Source organism: Anguilla anguilla, chromosome 1 (genome assembly GCF_013347855.1).
Source record: "Anguilla anguilla isolate fAngAng1 chromosome 1, fAngAng1.pri, whole genome shotgun sequence".
Classification (NCBI taxonomy): Eukaryota; Metazoa; Chordata; class Actinopteri; order Anguilliformes; family Anguillidae; genus Anguilla; species Anguilla anguilla.
In genome coordinates, this window is record NC_049201.1 from 71,641,202 (window position 1) to 71,658,316 (window position 17,115).

Here is a 17,115-nt window from a genome sequence, read left to right on the forward strand (position 1 = left end):
AATGAAATCCAGGACATCCCTATTTCGAGATACATACCTATTTCAAGATTAATTTAAGTGATGCCAGTATAAATTCAGCCCAGATACTAAAATAAATGATGCAGTAAAACACACATACATTGTTATTAATCTGTTGCTTTATTATTATTACTATTATCCTGTACCAATAATAATATTGAATCCAAGCAAAATATAGACAAGAGTATTATATTCACAAAAAAAAATCATGTTCACTTTATACAGTCAGCATGATCAATCAAAATCTTTTAAATACCATCGCCCTGGTCTACTGTCTTCCAAGTCTGTAGTTTATGTAAACTGCTCTGATGTGTGTGCTAAATTTTTCTATTTATTTCGTGCTGACTTCATTGACTCCTGTATGTACATTGAACACCCTCACTTAGCCCAAATCAGAATACACAGGGATGCCTACTGAGACATACAAATAGAGGCAGAGACCATGCCCTTGAAACTGATAAATGGTCCTGAGCTAGATTATGATGAAAAAGCTCGAGAACTGCAGGAAGTGATTCCGTTTAACCGTGTCTGACGTGGTAGGGTTATATTTGTGCTTTTCACATGAGACCATTTTGATGAGAACCAACTTAACTGAGAACAATAGTGACTTCATGCAAAAAGCACAGGGACATTAGACGCAAGGAAAAAGGAAAGCTCGTTAATCGTGTAATACATACGAAAACAGGTCTGTGGTGATTATCAAACGAAGGCATGATCTCTACCGACTAAATTTGTAGCTCAGCACCAGCCTGACCAGAACACACTCAGCAGTGCTTTGCATTGTGTCAGGCCTACTGTTCTGCCTGTGAGAACCGTGTGTGGTGTTTATTAGAGGTTTCAGACGGGGCCGTCACAATGAGAAGAGGACTGAGGCTCATTTTGTAGCTCTCCACCACCACTCTGCATCTCTCTCCCGTTGTCTTCTCTCTCTCCGACGGACCTGGCCTCCATATCGCGCTTCATTTGTCCCACTGCTCCCATATCTCTCTCCGCCTCCTCGCCCCCACACTCCCCCTTTCCCTCCGTCTTTTCCGCCACGCCTCCCTCTCCGTCCATCCCTCCCTCCCTCAGGCTGCTGGTGCTGACCTCAATGATGACTATGCCCTCCCCTCCCTCCAGCTGAAATATGCCTTCCATTGCCTCACCGCCTTCTCCCACCACCCCGCCGGCTGCGTTGAAGCCGCCCCCCGTTCCCGAGGCGTTCCCTTCCCCTTCTATCAGTGCAATCATCTGAACCCTCTCCCCAGACCCGGAGTCCACCATCTTGGCCTCGTCTCCGAGCTCGAACACCAGTTCCCGCCCGTCCAGAGGAACCAAAGCCTGGGAGGGTGGGCAGGCTAGTCCCAGGTCACCACCCTGGGCCTCAGGGAAGGAGCTGCTCGGCAGGCTCTCTTCCTCTCTCCCCGGCTCCGTCTTAAAGTGAAGGACGAAGGACTCTCCCGCTCTCTCCACCCCTCCCTCGATCCCCGGTTCGCTCTCTCCCTCTCGTTCTCCGGCCCACTGTTGAAGTAGGTTCAGGGACACCATCCCTCCCTTCTCCTTCTCCGCCTCGCTTTCGCCATCCTGCTTGGTCTCGAAGCGCAGAACGAACGACTCGCCCTCCCCGCCCCCCGCCCCGTCCCTGTCGCCCCCGAACTGCAGCACGTACGACTCCCCGCCCCCGCCCTCCGCGTCCAGGCCGTCCTTCTTCCCAGCGTCCTCCGCTCCCTTCTCGAAGCAGAGAACGAACTGCTCCCCCGGAGCGGCGTCCGGGCATTTATCGCCCGCGGCCGGAGGGGTCCCGTCCCAGGGGGCGGGGTCAGAGGGGAGGGGCTCTGGGGAAGCACTGACAGTTTGTGGCTCTGCAGTCACAGCTGAGGAGACGGGGGCAGTGGAGGGGACCGGAGTGATGGGAACAGAGGGAAGTGGAAGGGCTGACAGGCAGCTGACAGGCCGAGGAGAAGACGTGGTAGCGCTCGCAGCGGTGGTGGTCGAAACGACTGTGGTATTTGTGACCGCCACTGACAAAACCCCAGGGTGGCCGGATGCGCTGGTTACCGGGGGCGTGGGGGCCGTTTTCTGGGGCACGGCTTTGGGTTTTCGTGCACGCCTGGGCCTAGGCGTCCTGGTCCTGCTGCTTTTGCCTAGTATACTGGAGGTTACAGCAGGGCTAGGGGCCGGGGTAGCTGCGTTCGTCAGAATGAACTGAGTCTGTATGGTTTGGAACTGGGGCATCTGGCTTTGGCTCGGACCCAACACCGGCTGCAGGGCCGGTATGGTCTGAACCAGAGGGAGGGGCTGGGGGTCCGGGACAGGGGGCGCTGCAGCCGTGGGGTTGGACGCGGTCGGGACGAGGATGAAGCTGGGCTGACCGCCATTAGTGGACTGGCACTGCACCAGGAAATAGTTCTGAGACTGGGGCGGCGGGGGCGGGGGAGGCGGCGGCGGGGGCGGGGGCGGAGCCGGGGCGGACAGGGGTATGAGCTGGAGCCCCGTGGCGGTCTGTATCATGAAGTAGTTCTGGGACGTGTTCGGAGGGATGTCCAAGTTCGGCGGGGACAGAATCAGGGTGGAGTTGCCCGCGCCCTCCGTGAAGGACATGAGGTTTCCACCGGCCACTCCGGCGGCGGCGACGGCCAGGCTCTTGGCGGCCTTGGCGCCGTCCTTGGCGCCGTCGCCGTGCGTCCGCAGGTGCCGCTGCAGGTAGGAGTGCATGACGAACTCCTTGCCGCAGAACTGGCACTTGAAGTCCTTGCGGGAGGAGTGGGTGCGCAGGTGCAGCTGCAGGTTGGAGGAGTGCGTGAAGCTCTTGTGGCACTGGCCGCACTGGAAGGGGCGCTCGCCCGAGTGCGTGCGCACGTGCTGCTTCAGGTTGGACGTCTGCGAGAAGGACTTGCCGCAGATGGAGCAGGCGTGGGGCCGCAGCCCCGAGTGCAGCTGGCTGTGCCTGCGCAGGCAGCTGGTGTTCTTGAACGACTTGCCGCACTCCTGGCACACGTAGGGCCGCTCGCCCGTGTGCTGGCGCAGGTGGTACTGGTAGTGGGAGCTCCACTTGAACGTGAGCGGGCAGTAGGGGCACTGGAACGCCCGCACGCCGGTATGGACCTGAGGAGCAGTTTGTTATGTTTTTACACTTAAGGCAAATATGTACATCAAGAGATATTCTCCTTAATAATGTTTTAACCGCTTACATAACGAGCACACAAAGACACAGTGCCACTGTACACACGTACGCACAGGACATGCTGTACAGGCATAGACGTGTATCTGCAGCGATAATAGTACTCACGCAGGAGCGCAAAGACAGTTACATCACTTTGACTGACACAGGCACATAGATACTAAAAATAGATACTAGGGCAATACCCTCCAGTGGCTAAAGGACAAGGACAAGCAAATCAATCCCACTGGAGCTATGAAGCGGTTAAATCTAGGATCCGGTGATGACAGCACCGCTTCATCATCGGAGGGAGAGAGCAAACAGAGACAGACAGACAGACAGACGGACGGACAGACGGACAGACAGACAGACGGACGGACAGACGGACGCAGAAACAGACGGAGAGACGGAGGTGCGGGCGGAGGCCGTACCCTCTGGTGGATGGACAGCAGGGAGGACCTCTTGAAGCTCTTGCCGCACTCGGTGCAGCGGTAGGGCCTCTCGCCGGTGTGGTCGCGCATGTGGTAGCGCAGGCCCGACGAGCCCTTGAAGGACTTGCCGCACTCCGAGCAGCGGTACGGCCGCTCTGTCCGTCACGCGGAAGGGCCGGAGAAAGAGGCGTGGCAGGGAGGGGGGGGGAGAGGGGGGCGGGCAGGAGGTTAGCTCTTCTGCTTTTGATTGACAACTCCTAGTCTCACTTGAAAACTCGCCCCTTCAGGCTATCCATTGAACGATCATCTGGCTGTGTTCAATGACATCACAACACCGCTAGTCTCTGTCTTTCCAGCCTTATCCTGTCACCTGTTTTAATTTATACATATCTTGCCTACATATCTTGTTTTCTTCTCCACATTTCTTGTCTAATTTCTTGTCTTTATACCCCACATGTCTTTTTTCCTGGGTTATTCTATGCACTGCCTTTCTGCACACAAAAAATTACATTGGCAAAGCCCATTTAAATAAGCACACAAAGGATTCACGCTCGTTACTGAAATGAAACGCGTGGCATGGCGGTCCACACCGTTGTTGGTGTTGGGGCCGGCGGCCCTGTTGGCCGCTCCCCTCTTCGGGCCCTTGGCGGCCCCGCGCTTGCCCTTGGCGGGCTCCCGCTCCCCGTCCTCGGTCACGGCGATGAGGCTGACGTGGATCTCGCGCTCGGCCTGGTCGCCGTCGCGGCGCTTGGCGGCGGGCGAGGCCGGCAGCGGCAGCGAGAGCGAGAGCGAGGGCGGGCAGACGATCTCGGCCTCCGCCTCGGCCAGCAGCCGCTGCTCGGGCGTGTGCGAGTGCTGGTGCGTGAGCAGCGAGGAGAGCAGCGAGAAGGAGCGGTCGCAGGCCGAGCAGCTGAACTGCGAGCGCGACTGCGCGGCCGACAGGGAGTGCGCCTGAGGGAGCCCAGCCAGGGAGGAAGAACGAGCGAGAGACGGAGAAAAGAAAGCTTTAAACCCCCGGAAATGACACCATATTATTCAGACAATGGCCCAGATACACTCAACCTGATAGATGTAATAAAAATAAGAATGTATTTACATATTTACTTGAACATGTGCACACAGAGACCTGTTTAACACTTCTCAGATTTATGAGGCATCTGTCAGAATTCTTCCAATTAAATGAATGACAAGACCAAGCAGTCAACAAGGTCAAAGTGAATTATCCAAATGTATGTAGGGCAGCATTTGTGCTGTACGCCCTTTTGGAAATAACTCTGTCCCCCACTCACCTGAGTCAGGTGTCTGCTTAGCCTGCCGCTGGTGTTGAAGCTCTTGCCGCAGTAGGTGCAGTCGGTGGATCCCGCGGCGGCAGTGGGCGGGGCAGCGGCGGGCGGGAGCTGCGACACGGCGCCGAAGCTCTGCAGGAGGTCGAACTGGGCCTGCGTCTGGGCCACCCCGCCATCCGCGCCCCCGGCCAGGCTCAGGAGGTCCGCCGCGCCGTGCCCGTTCTCCGAGATCGTGGTCGTCTCCACCACCTCCTCGAAGTCCGCCAGCAGGGGGCCGGCCCCCACCAGGCCCACCCCGCCCTCGCCGCCTGCCTCCTCCCCAGCTCCGCCCCCTCCCCCCTCGCCCTGGCCCAGCGCGCCCAAGTGCAGGGCCTGGTGCTGCTCCAGGTCGGCCTGCGTGCCGAAGGTCTGGCTGCAGCTGCCGCAGCTGTAGAGCAGCACACTGGGCCCGGCGCCCGCGTCCTCGCCGCCGCCGGCCTGGCTGGGGGCTGAGGTGAGCGTCAGCTGCGGTAAGAGCGTCTGGTTTTGGCCGGGGGCGTGATGAGACAGGAACACCTCCCCGACCTCCACCCCGACCGCGGCCTCCTGGCTCACGAACCCCACCACGTCGGTTATCCCCACGCCTACGGAAACGCCCTCAGTGGCCACGCCCTCCGCCGCCACCGCGGTCATCGCTGTCACCGCCGCCGCTTTCCCGCCGCCCGCCTTCCCCTTGCCCTCCGCGTGCGAGTTGCGGTGCAGCGCCAGGTTGGAGGAGTGCGTGAAGCTGCGGCCGCATTCCCCGCAGATGTAGGGCCTCTCGCCGGTGTGTATGCGCATGTGCTGCCGCAGGTTGGTGGACTGCGTGAAGGCCTTGGTGCAGACGGCGCACACGTAGGGCTTGAGGCCCAGGTGCACGTTCTTGTGCCTGCGCAGGCTGCTGGAGTTCTTGAAGGCCTTGGGGCAGCTGTCGCAGGGGTACGGGCACTCGCCCGTGTGCTGCCGCAGATGGTACTGGTAGTGGGAGCTCCACTTGAACGTCAGGGGGCAGTAGGGGCACTGGAAAGTGCGCAGGCCTGTGTGGACACTGCGGTGGACCTATAGACACAAAAGGCAGGCATGCTGTTAACCCTATAAGTTGTGACATCACAAATATGTGATTAGAATGTTCTTAACTGAACATTCTAATGCTGACATAACAATCACTTCTGGTAATTGAAAGCAATGGAGTTCTAGAACACTGAATTTGAAAAAACACTCCAAAAAAACCTACTCTTCAATGGGTTCAATATTAGAAAGAATAAACAAAAACTCAATTTAATAATTAGCAAACTTCACTGTGTTTCTCATACACAAAAATATTAATGTACTAGGCTAGTTGTCATACCCTTGGTTAAAAAGACCAAGTCTGTGAATGATAACACTGTATGGCCCAAAGAGGTATCACTCCATCCATCAAAGTATGACTCACCTGTAAGAGAGAGGAGCGTTTGAAAGCTTTTCCACAGTCCTCACACTTGTAGGGCTTCTCACCTGAGTGTGACCTGGATCAAGAATAATAGCATCAGTGTAGTGTACTGATTAAAAGAACATGATAAATAAATGGTGGGAAATTTTTGAAAATTTTCAAATAAAACATAATACACCCCTGACAAAGGCTGGATAATTCCACTTAGAAAACATAATGGAATAGACAGGACAAGAAGTGAAGCAACTGGGCCTGTAATGGCGCCCCCTACCTCTGGTGATAGAGCAGTGCGGATGAGCCCTTGAAGGCCTTGGGGCAGAGGTTGCAGCGGTACGGCCGCTCGTTGTTGTGGCTGCGCTGATGGTGGGCCAGCCTGGAGGACCACTTGAAAGTCTTCCCACAGTCCAGACACTGGAAGGGGTGCTCTGGGTTCTGGGGCGTGGCTGGAGGGGGAGCCATCTCCACTTCAGTGAGCACTACCTGGCCAGCCTCCTTCTCCATCTGCTGTTCCTCTTCCCTCTCTCCATCCTCATCACCCTCCTCCCCAGCAGTGAGAAGGGAGGGAAAGGGAGAGAGGGAAGCAGCGGACTGGTTGGGCAGGAGTTCCGTTTTGATGACCAGAGTGGCTACTGTGTTAGCCATGGTGCCGGGGTGGGGAGGTGTAGATTTCTGTGCAGTATATTAACCCTTTTTAAGCAACTCTTTCCCCAGTTTGTTCATTGCTAATTGGATATTGTTTCAGTTGCTCTGAAATGTCTCCTCTTTTTAGCCCCCGCCCCCTTTAACTCCTTCCACCTCCTTTCTTTCACAAATGGAGAGATGAAGTTATCTGTAAAATAATAATAACAATAATAATAATAATAATAAAACCAAGATAAAACAAAGCTAAAAAAAGACAGGAAAACTAAAATATACAATACATTAAAAGTTAGTTCTGCACAGGATGCTGCCTGCACACATTACAGAGCATGACTGAAAAAATAGCTATTACTCCCAGCGTCAGGAGGAATTCATCAGCACTCAATGCAGTGGTGAAAGCATGTGAAGGCTGGGTACACCGCACAAGTAACCGTTATAATAAATACCAACTTGCTGAACTGCACTGCATAATCTTCACGCTAGCATCACTCAAAGCCGTATTTTCTACTATCAATGAATATGTCACGTAAAACTAGAACTTCTGTTAATGTGTTTGCTAAACCAGCTGGAACGCCGTAATTGACCGTCAGCACAATAGATGCGCAAAGAAATACATTAATGCACAATTTATACCATACTGCACCCTCTTTTATAAGTCGGCCCACATTCAATCCCTACACCTTCCCCTTTAAATCCCACCTCCTCCTTCCTTCTTTCCCCTCCTCTCACCTTCTCTCTGTATCCGTCTGTCCCTATCATATCGTCCCTAATGTAGATAGCTAGCTTGCTAGGTACGAGTTTCACAAACCACGGAAAAACAAGATAACACCCACCTTCACGTTTCTACCCAAGGCGATGCGATACAGAATAAGATTTAGCTATTACTGAGCGTCGCCAACAGAACCCCATCCGAAACTGGCCTTCTCGAATCAATGTCAGTCTTCCTTCAAGCGAAATTAATAAGCGCCGTTTATGCTTTTGATGTGTGTTTTGCATAAATCAGAATGTAGCTATTTGTTGTTTACTATTTGTTTAGTTCCAATTATAGACAGTGTTATTCTATAAAAAAGGATTGGAAGCCGCAGTGTAAGACCATACAACCTTAACAATAATCTCGAGCACAAACTAACTAGCAGTCACCCGCCCGCTGCCGCCTCCCAGCAACGGCGATAGCTATTGGCTCGCTTTTGCCCTCCGACCGTCTTTCCCATTGGTTAAGAGAATGAAGATGAGAATTTTGGGTCTGATTTAGTTGTGAACCCCAAGAGGTCCGCATATTAATTTAAAACAAACGCTAGGTACTATAATTAAATTAAACGCGTTAAGCGAAAGATAGGAGGAGGGAATTTGGGGGTTTCAGGGAAATCAAGACACGCCTATCAAATGTGAGGGCAACATCGCTTCACCTGATAGGAAATGTAGTTTTGCCGTCATTATTTATTTTAATTATAACACATTGCCTGTGTAAAACGGGCCTTTTTGTGTTATACAGTGTGTTCACAGTCTTCGAGAAATGTGTAAGTTGGTTACCTGAGAGAAAATACATATGGGTATCAGATCCGCCAATATTAGACGTACAATCAAATGCATTTCCACCCCGGCTGTATTTTTCATATGTTCAGCTTTTCAGATGACTGGACTGTGGTGTTCCTACTTTCAAGGTAGGTTAATTTTAAACGATTGAGTTCTAAGATACTAATGCATAAACCTGTTTTGCAATGTGCGTTTGGCAGTGTATTAGTTGAATCTGTAGCCTACTTAGTAAACAGTTTGTTTCATAAATTAAGTAAGGTTACTGACTTGTATTTAAAATATAATTCCCTTTCTTCCATCATTAATTAAGGATCCCAATTTAACATCTGGACACAAAATAAAATTTTTAAAAAGTCTTTATACATTTATTTTACAGTTCTAACATTCTTTAAAATCTGATTTATTCCTTCTTTAAGTGTGACTTTCCGAGCTATGGGTATTCCTGTCTTCCTGTCAATTTTCTGGTATTTCCCCTTTCCCATCTGTTCTGAATCCCAACTGTGCATTCCACACCGTTCAGTTGCAATTTGAGAAATGGCCACCTGAGAGCAAAAGTTTACCATACTCATTCTTCAGAACCCAGTCCAGTAGTGTTGATTTTAAACGAAACTTATTTTTACCTCAAATACAAATGTATGCGAATCCCAAGTTTGTTCTGTTTGAGTCTGGGCTTTACGTCCCAAAAGCCAACCCAAGTTGTAATGGATATTTGGGGACAATGGACGGTAGCACAAACAAATGCCACAAACCAGAAACGGGGTCAGGGTGTACATAACAATAACAAAAGGATAAAGTTTATTACGAACATAAAAAAACATTACCACACGTAGGTTAACAGGCAGAAAGAAAGGTCAGAACTTGGCTTGGATACTTCTTATCCAGAACAAAACACAATGCTAAACCTCGATACCGAGACAAAGCAAAAGGGGCGACTGTTCCGACTCTGACCTAACCATCAAAAAATGTGTTAAAAACAACAAAGAAAAGAAACTGTCAGAGCACCAGTAACCTACAGCAGAAAAACACAAAACAAACTGAAAACAAAACATACAGGGAAACATGGTAGCGCCAAATAAATATTTTTTTTTTAAAACGAGTCTCGAACTCCACTGTCTTCAGGATTTATCTTCTTGGGCTGTCAGGTGGACACAGGGGCACGCCATAAATTAGGCAATCTAGCCCTTAATTAGCTCTACCTGCAGGACTGAGTCATGTACGCAGAGACTCCACAAAGCAAGGGAACGTAACAGGGTCCTCCTCATTGCAGGTCCTGACCAAACTGCACATCTTAGAGAATTATATATTAGAATAGGGTCCTTCTTGGACATTTGTTAGAAGGATATGGAAATTTGGGATTGGAGGAGAGGGAAAACATCAGTTTTAAATTTAGTTTATTTGTTCAGTTGTATCAGGACACTTTATTATTTCTTACCATGTTCAAAATACACATTTCACATTTCTGTCCTCCGGTGCCTGCATAATGCAGGCCCTGCATGTGAACATTCAGTTTTGGTTGTAAGCACAATATTTTTTTTTCAGTATTAACAGTGATAACAACAGAAATGTCCAATGACAATAGTATAAAAGTACAAAATTACAGAAGGCTTGCTTCTGTGCAATTTCAATAAATTATCAAAAATTAACGTTTAAATAATAAATAGTAAATACTGTATAAAAATACTAAATGCTGGAAAATATGTCGCTAAAGTGAAGTGACGTGATGGCAATGATTTCACTGAATGCTGACTGTTCCTCTTTATGTTGGGGAACTATAATACATAATTGCACTTTATACAATTATATGCTAAGTACATTCTGGTGCAGGTATGTACTGCTGTAAAGTAATATATTATCACAATCCTGTACAGTGTACTTATAAATGCTCCAATAAACTAGAACCCCCCCAACACTGATTCAAGATCAGCTAACTGAGCCCTAATCCATGCCCGAAAACAAAACTTTGTGCAAAATTTTTAAACTGATCCAGGCTCAGACGTTGAGGGACTTCATATTTACACTAAATACAGCACAGTACAAAGATTTCATTCCCCTATCTTACTGCTACATCTAGTGGCAGGAGGTTGTAAACTCAGCCACCTTTTTTTAATGAAATACCATTTAAGTCATGTTGCATGACTTACAAAAGAAAATTGTTTAAAATACAATCAGTTTCATAAGAGGCTCTGAATTGAAGAAGTGCTACTTGTGTCTCATCCTCCCCTTATTTTGACTGTTATAGTGTGGAGGGACAAGGAACGGGAGGGCATCAAGACCTCAATTCACAACTCTAAAAATAAGTAAGTGTAAATAATAATGCTATAAAAAAAACAAAACAAAATAAATAATAGCATCAAATAAATAACTAACATAAATAAATAAATACATAAATAAATAACAAATAACCATGAACCAAATGGGTAAAAAAAAAAAGGAAAAGAAAGAGGACAGAAGTTCTAAGGACCCTCCACTTGGACTCCATAGTATCTAATGAAATGACATTGGTCGATGCATGCATGGAAGTCTGGAGATGTAGTGGACCATCATGGCACTGCCATCAGTTCTTGGACTTGAGGGTCAGGAGGGCTCGAGACGCCCAATCACAGAAGAGACGGAACTGCTGAAGCACCTCCAGAGAGGACTGCACCATGTCCCAGGCACCGGAGAGGGGTGGGAGGGAAGGCGTGGGGGACGGCAGCCACTGTGCGTCCACCTTCAACACCTAGGAGGAAGAGGAAGACAGGTGAGAACGTGATTGGCATCTGCAATGCAATGTGGCAGGGTTGCTTTGCGGATAAAAGTCGACGCATGCGGTGTGAAAATTCAAAATGCGTTGCAGGCTTCGAAATAACCAGCGATGAGATAAATTCCTACCTGACGTTGGAGGAAGGCACGAAATGTCTTGATATGTGAAGTCAACTCTCTTAATTTGGACAAGTTGAACGAGGCGGCGTGTACGTGTTTCCATGTCGGCCGGGTGAGCCATTCAAAGTGGAGTTCGAAGGACTGGAGGTCCACGAGAAGCTGTGGTAAAGTTTCCTTAAGCTAAAGGAAAATAAAAGGAGCAAAAAAAAGGGTTAATAAAGCCAGTAAACAAAAGTGTATACTGTAAAACAGACTGTTTTAAGAAAGGCTGGAGTTGATACAAGCATGATTGAATGTAGAGGACATTATAGGTGAACACTGACAGTGAGATGGATGGCCAAAGAGAGAAGTGAATTAAACTGGTACCTTTAGGGAACTGAGATCACTTGCTTTGTTGGTCATAGCTGGGAGGGATTTTAATCTGTGCTCAATATCTGTGTTAATCACATGGTCTTTCTGGAAGAAAAGATGTGCATCATTAGTATATAGACAAAAAAATGTATACCATGTAGTCATATGGTGAGAACATATGTGCCCTCCTTTAAAACATTTTTTGTAATGTAATGTTGTTCTGTAAGTAAAAACTCAAAACTGCAAAAAAATACTCCAAAGTTGACTGGGAGTTGAAGAGGACAAGTTCACACAAATTCCACTTTAAAGGTTAACAATAAAAGTTAGTGACCTGAAACCACAGGATGTTTTTGAAAAGAGCATAACAACATATCCAGTGACTAAGAGTAGAACATGGAATAGACAACACAGAACTGAAGGGAAACTCCAGGGTCAGGGCTAAAAAAAACCTCAATTACGTATTGCGCTTGAAAACTAGCTGCACTTGTCGAAATAACCACTAGAGAGAGACAAAAAAAAACTCAAACAATAATGATATTACAGTAGTAGAAAAGGTGGAGAAATTCCAAACACAAAAAATTAAAGAACATTTAAAAGCTGATATGTTAAAAATGCATTTATCAATTTATTGTTGTTAGTAAATGTATTCTCCAGTGGATAGTATTGCAGATTTATTATCACTGGAATTTATTTATCTCATAAATTAAATATGAATAATTCATTTATATGCTCAGGCAACCAATGTATTGAGCTTCACTGAGGAAGTAAACTACAATAGTATGTGTCCCTCTTGCAGATATACCCTGTTCATTTTTACATACTCTGCTTAGTCCATTTCCTTTTTAATTCCTAATTGCTGTAAGTATTCTTCATGAATGAAGACAATAGCATATGCTAAAGGTGAAGTTATGCAAGCCAAATGCACAACAATAAAATTGTAGTTTTATGCATTTGACATTAATAAAGAACTTAACAAAATTGTACAAGCTAAGTTAAAAACAATGTTCTGACTATTCCAATAAATATAATAACTAAAGTAATAAACTACAGGAAATATGGTGTTGTTTGCCCACTCAGGCTCACTTGCTTTGTTAAAATATCCTAACTTATTGTTAATATCTGCCTCCATGTGTTGTTCCTTGTTTTGTTCGGCTTGTTGGTCTGTTTTTTCCTCTCAGCTCTACTTTCTCACGCTTTCCCCATATTTTCCCCAGCCTCTGTCTGTGCCACAGTGCACTTTAAAATTGCCCACATCCATTCTTCTCAACTGTTTTTTTCTATCGACATACTCCTCTTCCACCTCTCCTCTCTTTCCTTTAAACAAACCTTTCTTTGATTCTTTATTTTATAACTGTCTTTTCCCTTTGATCTATTTTTGAGTCATTTGCTTTGAAACAAAGATGGTAAAGATATATATTCTATTGCCTGTGCCATTTCTTCACCTAACTCATTTATTTTGCTCTATCAATTCATCTGCTCTGCCCATCTACCTCATCGTCCACACCTCTTTCCTGCTCTCTTATCCTCACTTTCTCCATGTCTTATATCATTACCTCATTCATAAACATACCCTTCCCTTCCCTACTCCTCTTTTCCTGAATGCAAATTCTGGAATGTGATAAATCCCTTTGATTTTTATCAAGGAGCTTTGCTGTGGAGACCAAAAACTAAACACTAAACACCATACCTACACAGCCACAACTATTTACAACGCCCAATGCAAACACTAACCTATATATGCGCGCGCAAACACGCACACACACAGACACACACAGTCACTCTCTTTCTCTCTCTCTCTCACACACACACACCCTCTCACTCACTCACTCTCTCTCTCACACACACACACACACACAATTTTATTGCTTTCTTGTGGGGACTTTCCGTTTAGTCCCATCCTATTTTTCTTTCCTAGCCTTGACCCCTGTTAAGTGGAACATAACGCGCGGAGAAAAGAAACCAAAATAAATGGTTCATGTCATTGAAGAATGTAACAAAAATATTTTCAGGGTGGCATTAGCCTTACAACCTCTAGACTTTGGTGGTTAATTATCTGATTTGGTTGTTTCCTCACATCTGGATCCAATAGCATCCATAGCAACACATACTAATGTATATAGTCAGACTTAAAAGTCCTATACCCAGGAACAACTGTACTTTGCGTATACACAACGGAAACAAGCAAACAACCTGGAACTGTTGACAAAGCACAATCTAACGCTCGCTCTTACAGCGAAGCCGTTGCATGTGCAGAAAACAGTGCAACATGTGTGCACACATCAAAGTGGCAATTACAGTGCACCAGGGGAGTATACATGAATTACTCATCCTGCACACGAAATAATGCGCACACCTTTTCATTTTTTTTTGACCCATCCCAATCAGTTCTTGCCCCCAGGTAGATAAAATGATAATAACAATAATTATGTCAGTAAAATCCTTCCTTGAAAGACAGGGAAAGTGTAAACGCAGCCTCTCCACTTCAGTGGCAGTATGCACAAGAGCTGTTCTTTACTGAGGACCAGGAGGTTGTTGGTTCAGATCCCACAATCAGGCAGCTTATAGGGCCTTTTTTTTAATCTTGACTGGTCTAAACGTCCCAGCATAGACGCCTCAAAGGGTCTAGTGTTTTAGTCCAATACCCACGACATGAAGTGGCTTGATAAACCACTGAACACAATAACAGTCCATCATAGGGCCCATTAGCCCGATTCACCTCATAAACTGCCCAAAGAAGACTGCTTTGCAGTCAATTTCTTTACAGCTCATTACACCAATTCAACAGAAGCTCTCACCCAGATGTAGTACGTAAGTGCATTCAACACAAGGAGCAGTAACCACAGAGAAGAAAGTTAACACTTAGACCTAAACAATGCCCCCCCTGAGTCCACAGCCCATCTGTAATGGGGTGGATGCCGTAATTACTAAGCCATTGATCTGGTTTCTCCAGGCAACATTCGTGCATTAGATCACTTGACGTCAAACATAGCCTCACGCTGTAGACCACCCTGCTGCTGTGACAATAAAAACTTGAAACAGAACAATTCTCATGGTAATGAACTCACCAGAAGGTCTTGGGTCAGTCTGAGCAAATTTCTCGTCTGATTGGTCAGCTTTTCAAGGTCAGGGAGCCGCCGATGATTGTGAGGGGCTGCCGATGTAAGCACGGGTAGCTGTGCCAACAGCAGCGAGAACAGGAGCGAGAAGGAGGTATCAACCAGCACTGAGGAGGGAAACAATCACAATAATTGGGTTTATTATGGGATGGCGGCAATTATTAATATAATCAGAGTAAAAATAGTGCACACAACTGAACAAGATCTGAAACTTAATTTTTATATGTAAGACACTACACCACAGTATTACCGCATCTATATTTCCATCAATACATTTTGGTTTAAACGCACACTTCTGCCAATTATAAATCATGCAATTAAACTGCGATGGCCGGTTTACGACAAACTTAATTATTATGGCTTTAACACTGCTAGCATTTTAGTACAACTACTTATGATGTAATAAGAATTATTAATACCATACTTTTCACAACTGTAGCACAGGAAAGTGACTTTTTTAATTACCATAAGCATTACAGTTTCTTTGCTTCCTCGTTTTGCATGCACAGGTAACCGCAGTTAAACTGACTACTTGTCCTAGTCATATGACAAATTCTCATGTGATCAGAAAGTTCACGCCGGCACTGACATAGTGAAATGAATTCAGAAAACTAATGTTGGAATAAAAAAGATACGTTAGAAAACACTTACATTTCATATTTGTTCGGGTCCAGGGTACAAATAGATTTGATATAAGGAAATAAATACAATTAAATAAATAAATTAACAAATAAATAGGAAAATAAATAAATAAATAGAACTCCGGAAACGGTCACGTGCTCCAAGTTTCTTCTCTCTTTCGCTCACTCCGCGTAATAATTGAGGGAGGTAATACGTTGAAGAAAGAAGAGGGGCAGAGGAGTGAATGAATGAAGAAATCCGCTGATTGAATGAATGAACCCAAATTAGACCGATCAAGAAAAAGATAAATAAGTCAAAACGTTGTTTCCCCGAGTTAAAGTTATAGGATAGCCTAGTTCTGTTAACGTTTAACTGGCCGATAGTTTGAAATAGACATACAGACAGATACAGATGGACAGATTGACACAGGGAGAGACAGATAAGTGCATAGAGAGAGAAGGATGCGAGTGTGTGTTAGCCTTATTTTTTCGCGCAGTGAAATGTTTAGGCTTGTTTAAACTCCCTTTATAAAGACGTCGGGGTGTATGACACATCGGCCTGAGTCACCATTTCATTCATAAAAAAACACTCTCCTCCCCCTCGCTCTCTGCGCGGTGTCTGCCTGGCTTTTGGCGGATTAAAAAAAATTAGAAAATGTTCCGTTGTTTTTCTTTTCTTCCGTTTCTGTATCACTTTCCCTCTTTATATCTCTTGGTTGGATTGACGGTATCTCTTGTACTTCCTCTACCACCCCCCCCCCCTCCAAACACACACACACTTTTTTGTCTATCAGTCTATCTACCTCTCTTTCTATCTTTTCATCTCAAAATATCTTCCCTTCTCTCTATCACTACAAAAGGTTTAAAAGGCTATTGTTTCATTTTTATATCAGTCAATCTGATCTCCTCTCCCCTTGCATAACCTACATCCCATTTTTCTCTGATAGTACTTCAAATCAATAGTGTATTATATTCTCTTGTGTAAACTTAAGGTGCCATGTGACTACATAAGGAATCCATCACATATTTTGTACAATATAGTTACAGCAACTTTTTCATGATCCCCTCCCCCTCCACCATCCAAAAAAAAACATACACATAAACACACGTGCATGCGCGCGCACACACACACACACACACACACACACAAGGCTGTTGTTTCCACTTTCCCCCTTCTTCCCCCTCCTCCCAAGGAAAGGAAAGAGTGAGAGAAAAAGAAGGAGAGAGGTACAGTGCTGTATAGAAACACTGACTGGACACCACAGTACATTAACACTGACACCCAGAGAAAGCAAGAGAGTTGATACAGTATATGCACTTCGGCCGTCTGGACTGGAAACATTAAGTCAGGTGCGATGAAGCATAGAACACTGTTGCAAAGGCAGAAATGAGTATCCTCAAGAGCAGAGGAGGGTTAAACGGTGTGTGTGTATATGTCCTGGTGGACTGGACTGGACCCCGTCATGCAGATACTGGGAGAGACCGCACGGGCGTGGGCTGAGAGAGGTGTTGTGGGAAAAGGTTGATTTCCTGTTTTGTCGGTGGCACAAAGTCAGAAGTTGAAGGAGCACAAGAAAAACGAAGAAAGGAGGAATGGATGAGTGTGAGTGAGCGATGGAGGGAGATATTGACACACTCGGCCTTTTTGTTTCCCACATCAAAGAGCCGTTTGA

General features: G+C 46.4%; 2 protein-coding genes and 1 long non-coding RNA gene across 4 annotated transcripts; 1 reads left to right on the forward strand and 2 right to left on the reverse strand.

The window, feature by feature from the left end:
- Positions 1-115: 115 nt before the first annotated feature.
- znf628 (zinc finger protein 628) lies at positions 116-8,110 on the reverse strand. The gene is made up of 7 exons (XM_035436033.1): positions 7,794-8,110; positions 6,593-7,150; positions 6,325-6,397; positions 4,878-5,951; positions 4,179-4,539; positions 3,589-3,743; positions 116-3,102 (listed from the first exon to the last, which is right to left on the reverse strand). The coding sequence occupies exons 2-7, from the start codon at positions 6,961-6,963 to the stop codon at positions 856-858; spliced, it is 4,281 nt and encodes a 1,426-aa protein (XP_035291924.1). The 5' UTR covers positions 6,964-7,150; positions 7,794-8,110; the 3' UTR covers positions 116-855.
- Positions 8,111-8,129: 19 nt separating this feature from the next.
- On the forward strand, positions 8,130-12,742 carry LOC118237423. Its single transcript, XR_004767165.1, has 2 exons — positions 8,130-8,621; positions 10,733-12,742. It is a non-coding gene; the product is annotated as an uncharacterized LOC118237423 (long non-coding RNA).
- Positions 11,019-15,726, reverse strand: il11a (interleukin 11a). 2 transcript variants are annotated; one of them, XM_035436095.1, is made up of 5 exons: positions 15,474-15,726; positions 14,772-14,929; positions 11,722-11,811; positions 11,365-11,535; positions 11,019-11,212 (listed from the first exon to the last, which is right to left on the reverse strand). In XM_035436095.1, exons 1-5 carry the CDS (start codon positions 15,478-15,480, stop codon positions 11,048-11,050), a joined length of 591 nt encoding a protein of 196 aa, XP_035291986.1. In that variant the 5' UTR covers positions 15,481-15,726; the 3' UTR covers positions 11,019-11,047. The 2 variants fall into 2 exon arrangements, with proteins under 2 accessions (XP_035291986.1, XP_035291994.1); XM_035436103.1 differs by lacking the exon at positions 15,474-15,726 and adding an exon at positions 15,288-15,321.
- Positions 15,727-17,115: the final 1,389 nt, after the last annotated feature.